The sequence below is a fragment of the Hemibagrus wyckioides genome, linkage group LG04, assembly GCF_019097595.1.
Source record: "Hemibagrus wyckioides isolate EC202008001 linkage group LG04, SWU_Hwy_1.0, whole genome shotgun sequence".
In the NCBI taxonomy this organism is placed as follows: Eukaryota; Metazoa; Chordata; class Actinopteri; order Siluriformes; family Bagridae; genus Hemibagrus; species Hemibagrus wyckioides.
In genome coordinates, this window is record NC_080713.1 from 17,182,507 (window position 1) to 17,201,574 (window position 19,068).

At 38.6% G+C, this 19,068-nt stretch overlaps 2 protein-coding genes across 4 annotated transcripts; one reads left to right on the forward strand and one right to left on the reverse strand.

Annotated features, from left to right (window-relative positions):
• Positions 1 to 329: 329 nt before the first annotated feature.
• agk (acylglycerol kinase) lies at positions 330 to 8,014 on the reverse strand. Of its 2 annotated transcripts, none has more exons than XM_058387708.1 (15): positions 7,724 to 8,014; positions 7,537 to 7,576; positions 6,787 to 6,866; positions 6,592 to 6,667; positions 6,422 to 6,514; positions 6,285 to 6,317; positions 5,349 to 5,443; positions 5,137 to 5,206; positions 4,972 to 5,051; positions 4,826 to 4,883; positions 4,590 to 4,737; positions 4,367 to 4,464; positions 1,576 to 1,646; positions 1,364 to 1,448; positions 330 to 903 (listed from the first exon to the last, which is right to left on the reverse strand). In XM_058387708.1, exons 1-15 carry the CDS (start codon positions 7,831 to 7,833, stop codon positions 775 to 777), a joined length of 1,266 nt encoding a protein of 421 aa, XP_058243691.1. In that variant the 5' UTR covers positions 7,834 to 8,014; the 3' UTR covers positions 330 to 774. The 2 variants fall into 2 exon arrangements, with proteins under 2 accessions (XP_058243691.1, XP_058243690.1); XM_058387707.1 differs by having other exon boundaries at positions 330 to 906; positions 7,724 to 8,013.
• A 658-nt stretch (positions 8,015 to 8,672) lies between these two features.
• On the forward strand, positions 8,673 to 19,064 carry ighmbp2 (immunoglobulin mu DNA binding protein 2). 2 transcript variants are annotated; one of them, XM_058388347.1, is made up of 16 exons: positions 8,681 to 8,765; positions 9,008 to 9,094; positions 9,236 to 9,405; positions 10,780 to 10,975; positions 11,059 to 11,156; positions 11,257 to 11,420; positions 12,092 to 12,292; positions 12,418 to 12,565; positions 12,681 to 12,855; positions 13,583 to 13,765; positions 13,912 to 14,030; positions 14,150 to 14,244; positions 14,357 to 14,480; positions 14,571 to 15,422; positions 16,978 to 17,177; positions 17,402 to 19,061. In XM_058388347.1, exons 2-16 carry the CDS (start codon positions 9,018 to 9,020, stop codon positions 17,597 to 17,599), a joined length of 3,000 nt encoding a protein of 999 aa, XP_058244330.1. In that variant the 5' UTR covers positions 8,681 to 8,765; positions 9,008 to 9,017; the 3' UTR covers positions 17,600 to 19,061. The 2 variants fall into 2 exon arrangements, with proteins under 2 accessions (XP_058244331.1, XP_058244330.1); XM_058388348.1 differs by lacking the exon at positions 16,978 to 17,177 and having other exon boundaries at positions 8,673 to 8,765; positions 17,402 to 19,064.
• The last annotated feature ends 4 nt before the right edge of the window (positions 19,065 to 19,068 follow it).

Genomic DNA, 19,068 nt, shown 5'->3' on the forward strand with positions numbered 1-19,068 from the left:
AAGTCCTGCAAGTTGCAACTTACAGGACTTAAAGGATCTGCTGCTAACATCTTGGTGCCAGATACCAAAGCACACCTTCAGGGATCTAGTGGAGTCCATGCCTCAAAGGGTCAGGGCTGTTTTGGCAGCAAAAGGTGGACCAACACAATATAAGGCAGGTGGTCATAATGGCAAAATGGAGTTAACTGTTTACATTTTTTTTCCCCTTTACATTATTTTGTGGGCTGCTAAGTTGCATTCTTTCATAACTTGTAGATGAAGCCTGGGAGTTTTGTATTTAATAAGATTAAGGACAGCCACAAACAAGTAATTCATAATTAACAATTAAATGAATCAGGTCATGTTTTTAATGTAACGTCTATTACATAATCATTTGAAATAATGGTTCAAAGAATTTCTGTCTGGTCCTTGGTCCACATGTAAACAGAAGAGTTTGTTAAGAAAACTTGACAGTGTTGCATCCTCTATCAATCCTTTCACTGCAGACAAAGCAAACATTTCACATCCAGCTTCCTGGTGCTATGTGTATTGCAGCACACTGATACTGACACTGACCTAAACCTGACACTGAGCTTGGAGGCTTTTTTTTAGTATTTTCTTACATATAGTCATAATATCCAAAGAAAATCTTTAACCATCAAATACATATTGACATCTCCATGCTGTGTAGTTAGCTCCTGGGCAGAAAGCTTTTTGACACATGGTTAAAAGTCCAATAAATAAGAGAGCTGAGCTCAGTACTTTCCCTACTGTGTGTTTCAGCACAGGTCTCCGTCAGTTCATCTGTGCTAGCTGGTCTCTGCGCTCTGAGCTGCAAAAGAACCTCAGTTTCCGTGGCAAAAGTTTCACTTCCACTGGCATGGCCTCAAACGCTTCATTGTCAATGTCAAAAAAGCCGGCACCCTGCTGTGATCAAAACATAAGAAAGAGAACAGAGTTAACACAAGGCCCAGTACAGCTTACTGGTGGAATAAATAAGGAATAAAACACCATGGGACACGCTGTTACAGGAAAATAATCTACAACAAGGTGGTGGTGGTGATCATTTTCCCTAAAACAGTTACAAACTTTACATCTTCACCCGGCAAGCTTTAATATTTTAAATTATATTAATGAAAAATTTATCATTTGCCATGTCTGCTAGGACTATCGCTAGATTTTAGATTTTAGATGACGAACACAATGTAAATTCTGAGTGTGTTTCTAGTTACTATAAGCCCTCTTGGAATGTTTGTCCAATCAAATTAATGAACTAGAACTAATACTTTCCAAGCAGATGCAAGAATTCCACAGCATCAACTATGCTTGGTTGGTTAACTAATAACCCATAGTTTTAACACTTTTCATAAAAGCAAATCCTCACCTGAGGCACATTGAGCTGACATACGCTTGCCTCGATCTGAAGTGCCTTCTCCGTGCACTCGAGTGGGTTTTCAGCTTTTTTAGTCCTGCACATAAATCATTATAATTCATTAGAGCAGTCACCAAACTACATCATCCCCACAATAAATAACTCTGAGAGTAAAGCAGCTTCACTGTCTTTCACAAGGTAAAATATTGCATTAAAATCAATACCCTTCTGTGATGAATTGTCCAACTGTAAGTGTGTCTGGCTCCACAGAGAGCACCAGGGAATCATCTGTCCGCTGCAGGAAGAAGACAGATGATGAGGAGTCTATGCCTTTCTTAATTTGCAGCAAGATTCTAACTCCATTAGCCACAGCTAGTTTCATCAGTCACAACTATACATCGATCAGGCATAACATTATGAGCACTGACATGTGAAGTGAATAACACTGATGATCTCCTCATCATGGCACCTGTTAGTGGGTGGGATATATTAGGCAGCAAGTGAACATTTTGTCCTCAGAGTTGATGTGTTAGAAGCAGGAAAAATGGGCAAGCATAAGGAATTGAGCGAGTTTGACAAGGGCCAAATTGTGATGGCTAGACCACTGGATCAGAGCATCTCCAAAACTGCAGCTCTTATGGGGTGTTCCCAGTCTGCAGTGGTCAGTATCTATCAAAAGTGGTCCAAGGAAGGAACAGTGGTAAAATCTGTGCCAATTCAAAAAAAAGCAGATCATATGATCCACTGTGGCGACCCTGAACAGGAAGCAGCCGAGGGACAAGAAAAACCGCAACAACTGAACTGAAATCAATTACTACAGTTCTGTATGAGTGTTAATCCTAAACCTTAATCCTAAACCTTATTCAAAATTATTTTTGAATAATCAGTGTTATTTTACTTCACCTGTCACTGCTCATAATGTTATGCCTGATCTGTGTATATACAAGATATGATGAGAATACATGTAACTACTATAAAATAACCGACATTTGGATTACGTTCTAATTTCTAAATACATTAGCAGAACAAAGCAAGCTAAAAAATGTCCTCCAGATTTACACAAGTATGGGTAAGATGGGTTTTCTACATATTCATGTGTGTATGTGGGTGAACACCAATCACACACTGCCACATTTGGCTTACAGAGAGCTACAACCAGCAAAGAGATGACTCAATATGACAAACCTTACAGGAACGCTGCTCAGATACCACAAGCACAAACTGCTCCAACATTTATATTTTATATTTTTAGCTAGCCTTATTTGTCTTTATTTATGGATATATTTTGTTTAGGTTTCACACAAGATTAACCTGCAGTAACTTATGCCAATTACACAACCTTAGTAGCTCTGGTAGGATATAAACACTTTCCAAAAAAATCCCTATATTTTCACAAACATCACATTTCCTGTGTATCTTGTGAATAATTTGAATATAAACACATTTCTTCATATCCCCCTTGATAAATCACCACACTGTGTCTGCTAATAAATCTTGGGTGTATGATGATTAAAGGTCTGACTGACTAAACACAGACATTTTAGAGATTTTATATAGAAGTGTGAGCTCCGATGTCAATAAAGAGAAAGACAGTAAAGAGCACACAGTGAATCTCTTCATGATTTGCCTGCAAAACTGCTAACTGTTGGAGTGAAATTAGAGTCATCAAGGAGCTGGAGCATGTGCAGTAAATATGGCAGTGTGTCTGCATCTCACTCGCCCATATAAGTGATGGACAGTTGTATATGAGTGAACACACTGATGTTACCTGATGTACAACTTAAGGTGGTGCCGAGAAATTGAAAGAAATTACTGTGCAATCCATTAAAGTGCTAAATTATAGTCGTATAATTTTCATAGCTAGATTAAACTATACAACTAACAAGAAGTATTTACGCTCAACACAACCTACATTTGAAGAGAAAAAAATCACTGCTCTCCATGATTCCATCTGGCTCTGACTCCTGCAGTAAGCGACTCATCTGCATGAAAAAGTGCTCTGTTACGCTCCACTCTAACACTGATTCTGATCTTGATTCTGGTCTTGAAATTCATTTAAAAAGGAGTGACTGACTAACCATAATGAGTGATCATATAAGCAAGTGATATTAAATGTTTTTGTTTAAGTAATACAGTGAATAATAAATGAATTTCGGTAGCGTTAGATGCCTTGGGTTCATCACTTTGTGCACTCACGCTGGTTATCGTATCAGTGCAACGAGCTAGCTTAGACGTCAGAATGAACAACATGCCAGAAAAACTGTCCCTGATGATGGTCTGTTAGAAGAGTTTACAGCAGGACCGGACCTGGTTTTGCTATGGCAAAAAGTCGCGAGCTCCGAGTGTGTGACGGACAATCAGTGCACATTCATGAAGCTCGGCTATCATGTACAAAACTGTCAATCATCTTGTAAAACAGAACACTATTTCTAGAGATACTTAAATCAACTTAAAATGAAAGATTATCTGTCCATTTGGGAGAAACATGGAAGCCAGCCATTAGAGGGCCTCAGAGACATTTTGGCTTCACTTTTGACTCTTCATGGCTTTTCACACTGCACTTTTCACACTATCTCCAGGTTATTGTCGTTCTAAACCTCACTTTAAATGGCAGCTAAAGAAACATTAGGAGCACTTTAACTCCACAATGCAGTGCTAAAAATGTACAGTGTGAAACGATGCAGTCTTAGAAGGTTATGGCTTGATGCTTAGCAAAAGAAACCCGATCAGAAGCTGGAAGGTTTAGATGGGGACATTTTTCCCCTCACTGATGTGAAAGTGTGAGACAAGATGTTATTTAAAGCGGTTACACACTGTATTTATCCAATCAGGCCTGTTGATGGCACAAATGTGCAAATAAGAATGTTATCCTAGGGATTAGGAATGTACAGTGTAAAACATCAGATTATAGGAAGTGTGAAAAGCTCTTTATCTACACTATATACAGTCACTGCCATCAAATTAATAACATATATGTATTAAATATTAAATGTATTATTCTTTAGGGTGACTTACTGTTTTGACTGGATTCTTGTTCTGTGTGCTGATTGTGAGCTCCAGTGTAGAGATCTGCTTATCCTCCCAGCGCTCTGGTTCTACCTCTACAGGGGGCTCTGAACCCACACACACACACACACACACACACACACACACACACACACACACGCAGAGTACACTGAGACCTCAGCCATGACATCCTGCAAAAATGACAAATTTAACAAATGAACATCAACTCTACCCTCTGCCGGAGGCGTCCAGTAGTTTTTAAATCTCCGATAGATGCGATATAGCAGATTGGGTCTCACAGGCTTCACATCTGGCAGGTCTGGTGGTCGAGGGATGGGAGGCAGGTACAAAACAGAAGCATGGTGATTCTGTGGCCACTCCTGAGATACAGAAGACAGCTTGGTTAATTTAATATTCAAAATTCACAAAACTAAACCATAAATGTTCACAGAACACAAGTACACTCACCTTTAGTGTACTAAACCAATGTGCTGCTCTTGTTTTTAAAGGTCCAAGATACCAGAATCTTGAAGACAGGCAGAGAATAGTTCATTTAAATCAATATATGCACCAAGTTTAAAATAACAAATGCATTAATATAGTTTCCTGCTCACTTGCTAATGGATGTAGCGACATCTCGGAAGGAACCCCAGCGTAAACTTAAGAGAGCAAAGACCGGCTGCTCCTTCTCACTCTGAGAACAACATGCAATAAAAACCACAACATGATCAATCATGCTCACAATTTACCCACAGAGCAACAGAGTAATTACAGTGTACCTTTATCTGAAGGACATCCAGTGGCACCGTCTCCCCTTTCAGAATAGACAGAGTTGCTGAAGTGATACGTCTGAAATACACCATCAATTACATCCTGTCTGACTTAACACCCCGTACCATACAGATAAGAGCATAAAATATAAAGCGATTTTACATAAATGACTCAGAAATCAGAAACACAGTGCAAAGGAGAAAGTTTAAATGGAGCTTACTTCACTTTGTCGTCAGTAACAATATGCAGACTTGGGCTCAAGGAGTTTCGAGAGCCCAGAGGAATGAAGCCAATGGGAATTTTACTGAATGATTCCTAAAATTGAAATACAGCATATGTTCAAAAGAGAATAAATCAGCAAACACAAACCCATAATATCCAATAATCAAGTGTCTGCCACTGATCACCAATAGATATATATGTATATTTCAAAAGCCTCATTCCAGGGAAAAAGTAGCTCAGTGGTTAAGGTGTAGGGCTATGACTCAAAGTTGCGAGTTCAAATCCCAGGACCCCAAAACTGTAGACCCCTAACCCCCAACTGATCAGCTTTATAGATTTAAATTTTATATATAAACAGAATATAAATTTTATTCTTTTCACATTTTTATGGCATGGTTAAAGAAAAAGCATTCATCTGCATGTCATATTGTTTATGATTCCATATGTGGCCAATATATCTGAATTTGCCTACCCCTAGGATTCCCCAAGAACCCCTACATTTGTTTATATTTGTCCAGCAGAATAAGTGAGCCTCACTATGTTTGCTGATGATTAAAGAGTGGTCCAACAACTATGTACATTACTGACATTATAGACAGCCTTTATATAGAAGGGATAAAATAAAATAAAATAAAATAAAATAAAATAAAATAAAATAAAATAAAATAATTTATTTTTGTTTCTAGTTATTTATTTATTTATTTCCCCCCCCTCTCCTTTCTCTGTTTATCTTTTTTTGTAAAGCTGCTTTGAGACAATGTCCATTGTAAAAGGCGCTGTACAAATAAAACAAGAATTGAATAGAATATAGAAGTGCATGCTCCCATGTTAATAAAGAGAATGGCAGTAGATAGCACACAGTAATTCCCTTCATACTTTGCCTGGAAAATACATTTCCCAAATTACTCCTATTGGATATGATCACAGTACATACCTCATCAGCTCTGCGCAGCAAGCCAGTTATCACCTGAACAACATAAAACAGAAACAGAAAATAATTTACCTGTTCCAAGAGCCCACACCATCATAATGTCACAATCTTTCCAGTGAAATTACACCAAATGGTTTTACCTCCTGCAGGGTTCCATCACCTCCAGCAACAATCAACATGTCTGTCTGTTCCATCAGGTCCATTAGCTTTTTGGCTTGCCCTTCATAATCTGTCTATAGAACATTCAAATCATTATTATGAGTTTAGCATCAAAAAAAGTGATAAAACAAAACACACTAAAGCCCAATACCTTTATAATTTTAACCTCAATGCCAGCAAGATGTAGAATAGGAGCTGCATTCTTTTCAAACAGATTGTTAGCTTTTCTGTGGAAAAATGTGCACAAGAGCATTTAACCACCACAATCAGCAGGATTAATACAGTTCAACTAACAGAAGATCAACATTCATGAGTAGGTTGAAAAATGATTATTGCAAATGCTCACCCTTTGCATGCTGCAGGGTTCAGGATTACCGTGGCTTTCTGTAGTGACTCCTGGGGTCCAATTAATTTCTGACCAAATTCCTGGTTAAAAAGAAGATCAACAATGTTACTATTTACTACTACTTACTACAATTCACTATTCATTCACTCACTCATCCTCAGAAAATGCTTTAACCAGGTCAGGAGGCACATGAGGTGGATGGATTGCCATTCCACTGCAGGGTACTTAAATTCACCAACTTATTCACACCTACAGGCATTTTCTGAGCAATCAATCTAACAAATGACATGTTTTTGGAAGATGGGAGGAAACCAGAGAACCCAGTCATTATCTTTTGTACCGATTCTTAATTCTTCCTATTCGCTGTTCTGCATGAGCTGCTTTTTTGCTGGAATATGATTTTCCTTTTGCATCATGTCTGTTCTATTACTAGGCAGTTGCTACCTCATAGCTCCAGGGACACTGGTTCACTCCTGAATTTGGGTTATTCTTTGCGTTGTGGGTTTCCTCCCACCTCCCCAAAACATGTCAGTAGATAAATGGGTGACTCTAAATTTCCTGAAGATGTGAATACATTTTCATGTTATCCTGTAACAGGGTGTGTTCCCTTCTCGCAGACAATCTAATCCAGTCATCAGCTTCAGCACTAATCAGGATAAAGCGGTTACTGAAGATGAATAATAATATTTGTGGTGATTATAAGGATTTTGCCCTATCACCTGAATAGGAAATTGGAGTAATATTACTTACCCTAGCCTCCTGACATGCCTCTCGTCGCAGTACAGTGTCACTGAGGGAAAGAAATATATCTTCAATGTCATAATAATTAACCTTCAAAGAGCTCCATCAATTCTCACACTATCACATGTGCTATATTCTGTATATAGATTATACTAAAAGAGTACGAGACATTATGCATGATTAAAGAGCTACTGACCAGTGCTTTCCGTATAACCAGTGTCCACCATAAGACATTACACATACAGCAAAAGTCGATTTTTTCCAGTGATTTCGTAAAGTCCGTAAGACTTTCACAACTCGGGCCATTGTTCCTGTGCAAATATCTAGCTAGCTTCAAAAGAAAACACAGACTATCAGCATGCCAATGGCTGTTAAAATAAAAACCCACAATATGTCTAAACTGAAACGTTATTCCTACACTGGCTTTGACATTTTTCAGAAAGCATGATGACCGGTGTTGCAGCAAACTTCAGTCCCCTCCAAAAAGGGAAAACTCGACTGCAATAACAGTTCCCCTCCGAAAAAAGTACACCGTTGACAAAGAAATACTGTGACATACTGTGATATAAAATCTTCACCCCAACAATCCTTAATAACTGCAGTTTATATTGTGGAGCACATATTAAAATAATAAAATAAAAAATAATTTCTTGTATAACAGAGGTAGGTATGAATTCCTGGACGGACCAATCCCGACATGCGCTGTGCTGGAAACAGACATGACGGTTCGATTCAATGGTTGGAGTCGACTCAGATTTGAATACAGTTGATTCCAGGAGTCGATTCCAAGCATTTATTTTTTTAATGTGCCGAAACTTAAATACATTACATGTTGGTGGGGTTATAAAATTAACAGTATTAAGTAAGGATATAATACACTATACATACAACAAGCAAGCGATTTTGACACATTTATTTACGTAATGTTGACATTACAAATGATATATGTGATGTTCTTAGGACTCCAAATTACATCAGTTGATTTATTCAATAATAAAGGTCATTTAGGCTAGATAAAAAAAATTAGGTCATTTAGGCGATAAAACTAAACAAATTCAGACCATTAAATGTTTAAATAACAGTCGATAACTCTGGAATCAATTTCACTGGGGTACGCAAAGATTCAGAGTCGACTCCCACTTCTCATTGCCTCGAGGATTCGAATCTTCTTGTTGATTGAATCGACTCCTTCTACTAACGAAAGTGTCTGCAGTGCTGTTGTGGTGCATTAGGAACAGGTATGTGTCTCCTCACATAAATACTAACAATTCATAGACATTTTCAGTTATTTATACTATACGCTTCGTGATTTAGACTTTCTGTTCCTGTGTTGTCTAAGTAAACTATTTTATTAAAATGAATATAACTATAACTTTGCTAGCTAGCTAATCTACAATGATAGGGGAAATGTTGCGTCTGTCCAGCCTTACATGGCTCTGTGTTTTTATTTGATTATGTTAATGTCTTTTCCATGTGTCAGTGTCACAGAAATGGAGGTGGAAAGTTTCGTTTCCAAGACGCTTGAACTCTTGCAGGAGGAGAGGAAAGCTGAGATAGAAGAAACAAGGTAATCCACAGAGTCAGTGGTGTGAATAGCTGTTGTCTTGCAAGCCTTTTTCCTCTTAACAGAGTTTATGTAAGATGGAAATTAATTAAATCATTAATTTTTTTGGTATTGTGTCTGTTATGTTTTTGTTTTTTTTGTCAGGGCATGGCAAAAGAATCTGTCACTGAAAAATCTACAACAAAAAGGAGTATGTTTGTTGAAACTTCAAATTGGAAGTCAGAGGACAGGAATGCATGGCAGACTTCTGGTTTCATTTGAACCCCGGAAAAGTATCGGCCCTTCACTTCTTCCCAGTCACGGTTTTGGACCCGGTGAGGCCTTATCCTGTGATATCTGTACACACAGGGGAATTTGCTACATTGATCTCTAGATGGATTTATGAGTCTTTGTGGTTCTATTTAGAAAGATTTCATTACAGTGTTGTGGACTCAAGTAACGTGACTTGGACCCATCGCGAATTTGCTCACTTTCAACTCGACATGATCAAAGAAGACTTACGATTTGCCTTTGGCTTTGACGTCAGTGAATTGTGACTTCACTTCAAAACCAAAGATTCGAATTTATCTGTTTAAACGTGTGCGGTGAATTATCTAGTCTTCTTCCCGACCAACAATTCTGTTCAGCAAATCAGTACCAATCTTCATTTCTAAGCTCAATCTACAACGAGACAGACAGCAAGTCAACTTGCACGATTCAACACCGAATATCATTCCCTGACAACAGAGGCACTTTGTGGTAGCCATGCTCCTGAAATTTGTAGCCTTTGCATGCAAAGATAATGTTATTTGCAACAACAAACTGACCTCAGATAGATGGGTACACTTAGAGAAAACAACATACGCCACATCTTACTTGAAACTGAACCGAAATCTAACATTTCTTAGCTATAGTTATGCCTCTCTCTATAGCCAAATATTTCCGCTGAGTTACAAAGTTTGTTTAAAAAGCAATGTGCCCCAATTTCAAAAAAGCCTGCTTGATTAGGTATATTTACTATACCACTTATTACTATTACCTTAAATTTGATAAAGCACATTATGTCTTGTTTAGGACTCTAAAGTTAAAATGATCTTGGGACTTGAGATTTATTTGTAACTTGTTCCTACCTCTGCATTATTAGTCCTCCATGGCAGTAGCTCTACTCGCCCCAGCAACTGCTAATAGAAGAAGGCATGAGGGCTGGTAGCTTTTCTTGAAACCAGATAGCTAGTTAAAGGTAGGACACTCAGGGTCACTGCTATCTCCCTAACTTAAAATGCAAGACGAGCGCTAGGGATCAGCAGATGCCTGGTACTGACATACCTTTGGGAACTAAGCCAATTATTGTATCTGCAAGCTTGTTTTAATAATCAAATATCACAGGTGTGGTGAAGACATGATTAAAGAAACATGTCATTTTTATATATAGAGTATCTTTGTCATTAGGCAATGTAGCACAAAATCCTGACATCATAAAATGCCAATGGACTGAGTGGGACACTGATTCAGCACAACAAGCCCCAGACCAAGACTCATTGGTTCATCATGCATTACCATTTATATACCAAAATATTTTCATACTTGTAGCATAAGACCGTACCGTAACCCATCAGTAAGGCCTTACATTTCCTATTGAATGCTGAATGGTGCCACAGCTAATACAATTTTGTAGCTAGTTTAAGTTGTTTTGTTGGCTTTTGTTCCAGGAGACATTGTGGGTCTTTATGAATCAGAAGGATGCAGCCAGCCTAATCAGCTTTGCTCAGGTGTGGTGACCCGAGTGACACAAGCATCAGTAACAGTTGCTTTTGACGAAACACATGATGGCCTCAACCTGGAAAGTGATGGACTATACAATATAATGAAGCTTGCAAATGATGTAACTTATAAACGATTGACTCAGTAAGTTTCACAGTTTCATCATTGCTTTCCCTCAGTCGAGTTACACTCTGATAAATAAAAATTCTTCTTCTGCTTGTTTGCAGTGCTTTAAACTCTTTGAATGGGTACAGAAGTGGTCCTGCCTCCCATTTAATTAGTGTCCTTTTTGGCTACTCTGAGCCTGGGATGTTGTCACAGCAGAGTAAGTCCTCTTTACATTCAGAGCTCTGACAAGGTTTTACAAGGTGAATGTGGATCAGACAATGTAAAAACTGTATTTCTATTTGTCTTCGCATGCTCAGATGCTTTAGAGTGGATCAATACTGGATTAGACAGATCTCAGCAGGAGGCTGTTTCGTTTGCGCTCGCTCAGAAAGACGTTGCTATCATACACGGACCACCAGGGACGGGGAAAACCACAACGGTGGTAGAAGTTATTCTACAGGCTGTGAAACAAGGCCAGAAGGTACAAAAAGTTTTGATAGTCATTTGCAAAATAATAAGTAAACACTAAAACTGCTTTATTATTGAAAGAAAGACAGATGGGCTTTACTTTCTAAGTAGCGAAACTAATCTTTATGCATTGCTATAACTGCTATATGCACTGTAATAAATATTACAGATGGCTATTAGTGGCCAGTTCTTTTATTACTACATTAACATCTATGTTAAGCACACATGGTTTAAACCTATGTGTATAGTTTGTCAGTTGGTTGAATCTCTATATGTGTTGAGTGTATATTGTGTTCTCTGTGTGTATCCTTTGTGAGGATGTAAGATGAACACAAATGCACCAGGGTTTGATAGTCTCTAACTGGACCAGCAGTATTGGGAGCACTGGGAACAATCCCACTCATACCACTGCCCAGTGTGAAAACCACCTCAAACTGACTGCTCACCTAGCTCATTATTTAATATGCAAATTACTCTGCTGTTGCTGTCAATTATTATTAAAAAGCTTAGTTAAAGTTGACCAGCCCACCTTCTCTCCCACCCTTTTACTCAGGTCACATATTGCATCCCAACTCCCTAAAAAGCATTTTTCAGTAGTTCCACCTTTACTGCAGTAAAGGTGGAACTAACACAATTCAATTGTTTAATTACTCTTTAATGATCCTCTGATGAAAATCCCTGCAGGTTTTGTGCTGTGCTCCATCCAACGTTGCCGTGGATAATTTGGTGGAGCGTCTGGCTAAAAACAAGGCTAAGGTCCTGCGCCTGGGACATCCAGCACGCTTGCTAGAGTCGATCCAGAAACATTCACTGGATGCCGTGCTTGCACAGAGCGACAACACCAACATCATCGCAGATGTCCGAAAAGACATGGATAAAGCCTTCGTAAGCTTTTATTTTTTTTCATTACACTTTTAATATAGTGTTTAAAATATTCTGGTATGGGATTCTATCCCATGTACAATAATATAACTCCATTGAGATATAAATGTAACTGTTTATCGTCATAGAGCCAGATAAAGAAAGTGCGTGACAAAGGACAGAGAAGCAGCCTAAGGCGAGAAATAGGAGAGCTGCGAAAGGAACTAAAGAGCAGGGAGGAGATGGCCATCACCCAAATCCTGAAAAGAGCCAGTGTTATTCTGGCAACCAACACTGGTGCGTAGTACTGTGCTACAAACCTATAAACCCCTCATTTTTATCTAGCCAATCAAAGAGAATATGGTCATACCTATTTTTTCTCAGGTTCTGAAGTAATGTTTGTCGTACACAGGAGCTAGTGATGATGGTCCACTGAAGTATTTGCCAAGCGAGCATTTCGACCTGGTGGTGATAGATGAATGTGCCCAGGCTCTGGAGAGCAGCTGTTGGATTACACTGCTCAAAGCACGCAAGTGCATCCTGGCTGGAGACTACAAGCAGCTGCCACCCACAATTAAATCTCAGAAGTATGCCGAGAACCTAACCCTATGTTTATATTTTATTATGAAATATTTTTTTTGCAAACGGTTTTGTTATAGCGGACAGTGTAATGTAAGAATCCTCTTACTAACACTTTATAGAACTCTTAAATATACACAGTGGAACAAAAGGCTCTATTTATATTGAATTTACTTTGCGTACATCATTTCCATCTGATTAAATTGTGTAACATGAGACACAATTAATTTTCATGTGTCCAACATGGTGTGAGCGTGTATTTTCAAAGCCTTGCATCAAATCACACACCAAGCTCACACCTGAGCTGAGGATCAAGCCCACAATGCTGCTGTTTTGCAACAGCCACGTTACCACTGTGCTATTCTACCATGCATGTTTTAAGTGCCTAAATTTAATACTACAGTTGAAGTTCCTATCAGTGGAAATATCCTCCTGAGATTTCACAGTGTAATTGCTTTCTACTAATACTACATGATTTGATCACACTCACTCTACATCATTCAATCTAGTAATTGGAACCTTGTTTAAATTTAGTATAAGTAATGAAAACACTGATTTTGGAAAAATGTAGTCTTTTTTCTTAACTCTGACAGGGTATATAAAGTCTCTCGCTTCTAATAAAGCATAAATGCACATGCAAATAATTGGAAAGCATTATGAACATTTTTTTCTTTCTTTCTGGTGAAATTTTAAACCATTTCCAAACAATTTCTTCTCCTCCTCTGGTTTAAACAGTGCAGCTGCTAAAGGTCTGTCTGTGAGTTTAATGGAGCGGCTAATTAAGAAGTATGGAGACTCGATAGTTCGAATGCTGACCACTCAGTACCGTATGAACAGTGCCATCATGCAGTGGGCCTCAGAGCAGATGTACCAAGGAAAACTGATTGCACATCCTTCAGTCGAGAAACATTTATTGAGGTATGTGCTTCAATATTAGGTCAGGCCCACTTTTGTATGGCTATAACAGTACTTATGGAAATGTAGCATGTGTTATCTGTTTTAGATTAGACATTAGATTTATTTTTGGGGCTGTTTAGTGTAACATCTTTTTTTTTTTAAATCAGAGACCTGGCTGGTGTAGCTGATGTTGAGGAGACCAGCATGCCTCTGCTTTTAGTTGACACTGCTGGCTGTGGTCTCAATGAAATGGAGGACACAGATGAACAGTCCAAAGGCAATCAGGGTAAGAGATATTAAACCTTTTGCATTACTGTCTACTCACCTGATATCACAAGTTATACATTTGTCCTAAATATTTCCTGTGTAACTTTAGATTTATTTTGTTGTTGTTGAAAACTCAAGGTGAAGTTGATATAGTGGCTCTTCATGTGCAAACCTTGACTGAGGCTGGACTGCAGGCTAAAGACATTGCAGTCATTGCACCTTATAACCTACAGGTAGAAGATTCCTGTCTAGACAATTCTTCTACGTTTTTCTAAGTTGCAAATATGTTTCCTCATTACATCATACATTATTCTTATGTCATAAACCCCTCTGTTTATGTTTCAGGTAGATCTGCTGAGACAGAAGCTCTCAAATCAGTATCCTGATCTGGAGATCAAATCTGTAGATGGCTTTCAAGGCAGAGAAAAGGAGGCAGTGCTGCTGTCCCTGGTTAGATCTAATAGAAAAGGTGAGACAGCGTATGTGCAGATAGTAAATAACAATAAGAATAGGATCTAAATGATCAGCACCTCATTTGAGTTTCACTTTGAGCCTGCAGGAGAAGTCGGATTTCTTGCAGAAGACAGAAGGATCAACGTGGCAGTAACACGTGCCAGACGTCAGCTTTTTGTTGTCTGCGATTCCCAGACTGTACGAAACCATGACTTTCTCAAAAGCTTAGTTGACTATATGTCTGAGCACGGGGAGGTTCGCACTGCCTTCGAGTACTTAGAAGACTTGGTGCCTGAAAACTACCACCGTGATTTTAAAGATGAACAGAATAACACTAAAGCATCTTCCAGTAAAGCAAAGGCAAAAAACCAACAAGGCAAAGGAGGTGAGAACAAACACAATAAAGTCTCTGAGAGCAAAAGCAAAGGAAGTGGTCAGTCAAAGGATGATTCCAATGCTGGCAATAATCTGAAGTCACACCTTCCCAAACCAAAAGCAGATGATCAGGTTGAGACTCAAATTAAGAAAGAAGAGATACGGCAGCAGTTGCTTATCTTTCTGGACAACCAGAGTCAGACAGAGCTTCAGTTTCCTTCCTCTCTGAATTCACATGAACGCCTGCTGGTCCACCAACTCTGTGAGGAGCTGGAACTAAAGCATGTGAGCGAGGGAACAGGAAAAGAGCGCCATATCACTGTTTCCAAACCAGTGGTAGTGCCAGAAGAGAGACTGGAAAAGGAATCAGAGAGTGCAGAAATCCAGATTCCAGAGGAACTTACAGAAAAAGAATCCAGCAATGAAGTATTAAAACCTGCTGTAGATTTGAAAAGCTTGTATTTAGAGCGTATGCGGCGGGAGCAAGAAAAACGGGAGTTGAAAATTCAGAGCAAAAGACTAGAGACAGAGCTTAAAGACAGCAAAGGCTCATCCACGAAGAAGAACAAAAGTGTGTCAAAAGGTAATGTGCCTTGCATAAGTATTCACCCCCCCCCCCCCTTAACCTTCTCCAAATTTTTATAGTGTTTGAAATGAACTTAATTGTGATTTGTACAATTTAGTTTTATGGAATATGTTTAATGTTTCAAGGTGCAAAATAGTTTTTATTGAAATTTGTTGGTTGCTTAAGGATTCACCCCCTGTGCCAGAGCTTCTTTTAGCCTGCAATCATAACTGCAAGTCACCCGGAACATCATTTTCTTGCCAATTCATCTTGGCAAAATTTCTGTCTGATTGGATGAAGAGATGCAGCTTTTAAGACTTGCCACATATTCTCAATCAGACTGAGGGCCAGGCCATTTAACACTTTTAGGTTCTCGCTTTGCCAGTGTGCTTAGGGTCATTGTAACCTCCACGTCTGTTTACATCTCTTGCAGACAGAAACAGGTTATCTTTGGGGGTTTATCTGTGTTTGGCTTTGTCCATCCTGCTTCCCCATAACATGTTGCCCACCATGCTTCACTGTGGGAATGAGCTTCTCCTGATGAGGAGCAGTTTGAGTTTCCACCAAATAAAACATTCTCTGCCAAGATCAAAAAACTTTTGGACTAAAAAACTTTTTCCCCCAAATGTTTGCTTAGCCACAAAAATGTCTTTTTGCAAACTCACATGGCTTTTGTTGGCTTGACACTCCTAGCGTTTTGGAGTGTTCAGGATATGGTTGTTCTGTGAATAGTTTTTCTCACTAGAGCTGTGGATCTCTTCAACTCCTTCTGAGGTACTTATGGTCTCTTGGTTGCTTCTTTTTCTAATGCCCTCCTCACATGATTACTGGCTTTTAGTGGAAGCCCTTTTATAGAGTCACAATTGTCCTATGTTTAGAAGAACAAGTCTTTATTATCAACAAATATATAGTGGAATTCTTTTCTTTGCATATCCCAGCTGTGGAAGCTGGTGTCAGGGGCAGCTAGGATATATATATATATATAGCTTGTATCAGCTTCAAATCAACAACCCAGACCCTTAATCACTTGAGCCATGACTGCCCCTAATGGAAAAATAGATTTTTAATGGATTGAATGGTGCATTTTTTTTATTATTAACCAAACCCCAAACCCAGTTTGATATTTTTCAACTGTTCTGGCTCAGACTTATGGGTTGTTCCTTGCTCTTCATTATTGGTTATGTTTCTAACAAAATCTAGGGCCTTTCAGGAATATTTTTATTTACATCATGTTATGGGGAAGTGGGATGGATGAAGCCAAACACAGATAAACAACCAAAAAAAAAAAACGTTTTTATTTTATATCGAGATCATATGACTTCATTTGCATCTCATTATGTGACTTCTGATGGGAACTGGATTGACACCTCATTTCAGTATTATGGGATATTTCGTGTAGATTAATGACGTATCATCCCAGATAACTCTACACTACACAATGTGGAAAATTTCAAGGGCGGTAAAGAGACAGTGTGCAAGACAGTGTGTTTAGTATTATATCTCTGTTCTGGGTTAATGCTGTCCAGCTGTATATTCAACATTATTGTCATGTCATTGTGCTTTTCCCTGTTAGGAAAGGGGAAGATGAAAGCAGGGGCTTTGGACATTGCCGCAGCTGCTACTGCTGATGATGATTTTGATGCACTCATTGATGCAGTGGTGAAAGCAGAAAGCGTGTGTGGCTTCATGAGGTGTAAAGCCAGTGTACTCACACTGGGGCAGCTGTGTGTCTACTGTAACAGACAGTACTGCCTGAGTCACCACATACCTGAGGTAGCACATGCTTTAATGACAACATTCACAGTAATAGTATACTTCAGCCAAAATGCTAACACTGCTAATAATAAATAAAAAACTACCAGAGGTCAGATCCCATTATTCTCCTGAGAGCATGATAACTGGTCTCAACCTGGTCTCAAGTTTTCCTTCATTCATTTATTCATCATTCATTATTTCTAACGTTGGCATAGTGCTATAATCAGTTTATTGTTTTGTAGGTCCATGGATGTGGAGACAAAGCGAAGGCACAGGCTCGCATGAGAATAAGCAAGGAGGGAGTGCTGTATGCTGGCAGCGGACACAAGGACAAGTCCATGGATCCAAACAAGAAAGCATACCTGCAACGCAAACTAGACTCTAAACTTAAAGACATGGCATCCCAAAGAAAATCCAAATCAAAAGATAAAGAACATTAAAAAATTCAGTTTTGCTTTATAAAATGTATTTATTCTAATTATAGGAAGGAAGTGCTGGTTTGGAATATTGCATAAGTAGGATATCTGTGTGTGTATATATATGTGCAAATGAAATGCATCCACAACACAATATTTAAACACTGTCCTTTTTAGTTATTTTTTTACCTCATAAAAATTCCTTAGAGTTGAATTATGTGTTAAAGTATTCAAATATATACATATATATATTTTTTTAAATGAGAGAAAGACACATTAGTAGTGACTGACAGAATAAGGTTGTGTGAAACATGGATCTGCTGCTGGATTTTATCTGCATGATGCTGTGTGGAGCTCAGAAATCTGGGAGAGCCTGAGAGTAGAGCTGCTGCTCATGGACTTATAGGTGCCTACAAGGATGCTCTCCTGGAGGAACTGTATCAGACACATTACTCTGGTCAGACACCCGGGGTGGACTTGGTAGAAAGTTTATATCTTACAATTTGCTTGGAAAAGTCTGGGAATTAACTAGGAGGAGCTGGAATATGTGGCTAGGGATGGTGAAGAGATCTTAGCAGCCTACTGCTGTCATGAAAAGTAGAAGAAAAAGGATGAACGTCTATGAAAATGAATAAAAGTTTTACTTTGGGGTGGAAAATCAAAAGGATGTACAGTTAACGTTATTAAGAAAATGAATGATAATTTGTCAGTCTTATGAACCACCATATGCTTAGAGCATCACAGATTTTCAGTTAACTGTTTTTTTTTTTCTATCGCACACTGTTGCACTCACTACCGAGGATCAGTTTAAGATCAAGAGTAACAGGACCTGCAACAGTTTTACAAACAAGAAGACACAAACACATTCATGCAATTATTATTTAAAATAAAATAAAAAAAAATGACCAGATTTGTTAAAGGCAACAGGAAGGATACAGTAACTCAAATAAGCAATCTTTAAAAATGTAGTGAACAAAAAAAGCATCTTAAAACAAATCAGACATTAAACCTTGAGGAGGATCAGCTACTACAGCCAGAAGAGAACAGGAATCCAAGGCTACAGAGGCATGAACTCACAAAAACAGGGCAGTTAAAGATCCTGATCTTTTTCCTATCTTTAGTTTCAGTGATAATGTGCCCACTGTAGCCTAAGATTCCTGTTCATGGCAGACTGGAGTAAACCCCAATGTGTTCTTCTGCTTTTGTAGCCCATCCACCACACGGTTTGATGTTTTGTGAGTTGTGGGATGCTTTTCTTCTCACCACAGTTGTAAAGAGTGCTTATTTGAGTTACTGGATCCTGTTTCCTCTTGGCTTGAGCCAAATCTGTTCCTGATTCCTCTGACTTCTCTCATCACCAACAAGCTCTTAATCTGTGTCTGTATGACTGTATATTATGCTACTGCCACAGGATTAGCTAATTAGATACCTGCATGGAAAAGTAAGTATTCCTGATAAAGTGTTCATTAAGTGCATGACATTATGGAAAAATA

Bases quoted from the DNA above. Each gene is read 5' to 3' on its own strand.
- agk (XM_058387707.1), bottom strand. From the start codon at position 7,833: ATGGCCCGAGTTGTGAAAGTCTTACGGACTTTACGAAATCACTGGAAA. The intron at 6,668-6,786 runs GTGAGCATTTGC...ATTTTTCCACAG, and splicing joins AACCCTGCAGCATGCAAAGG to AAAAGCTAACAATCTGTTTG. The intron at 1,647-4,366 runs GTAAGTCACCCT...TTCTTCCTGCAG, and splicing joins ACAAGAATCCAGTCAAAACA to CGGACAGATGATTCCCTGGT.
- ighmbp2 (XM_058388347.1), top strand. From the start codon at position 9,018: ATGGAGGTGGAAAGTTTCGTTTCCAAGACGCTTGAACTCTTGCAGGAG. The intron at 12,856-13,582 runs GTATGCCGAGAA...TGGTTTAAACAG, and splicing joins CCCACAATTAAATCTCAGAA to TGCAGCTGCTAAAGGTCTGT. The intron at 15,423-16,977 runs GTAATGTGCCTT...TTTCCCTGTTAG, and splicing joins GAACAAAAGTGTGTCAAAAG to GAAAGGGGAAGATGAAAGCA.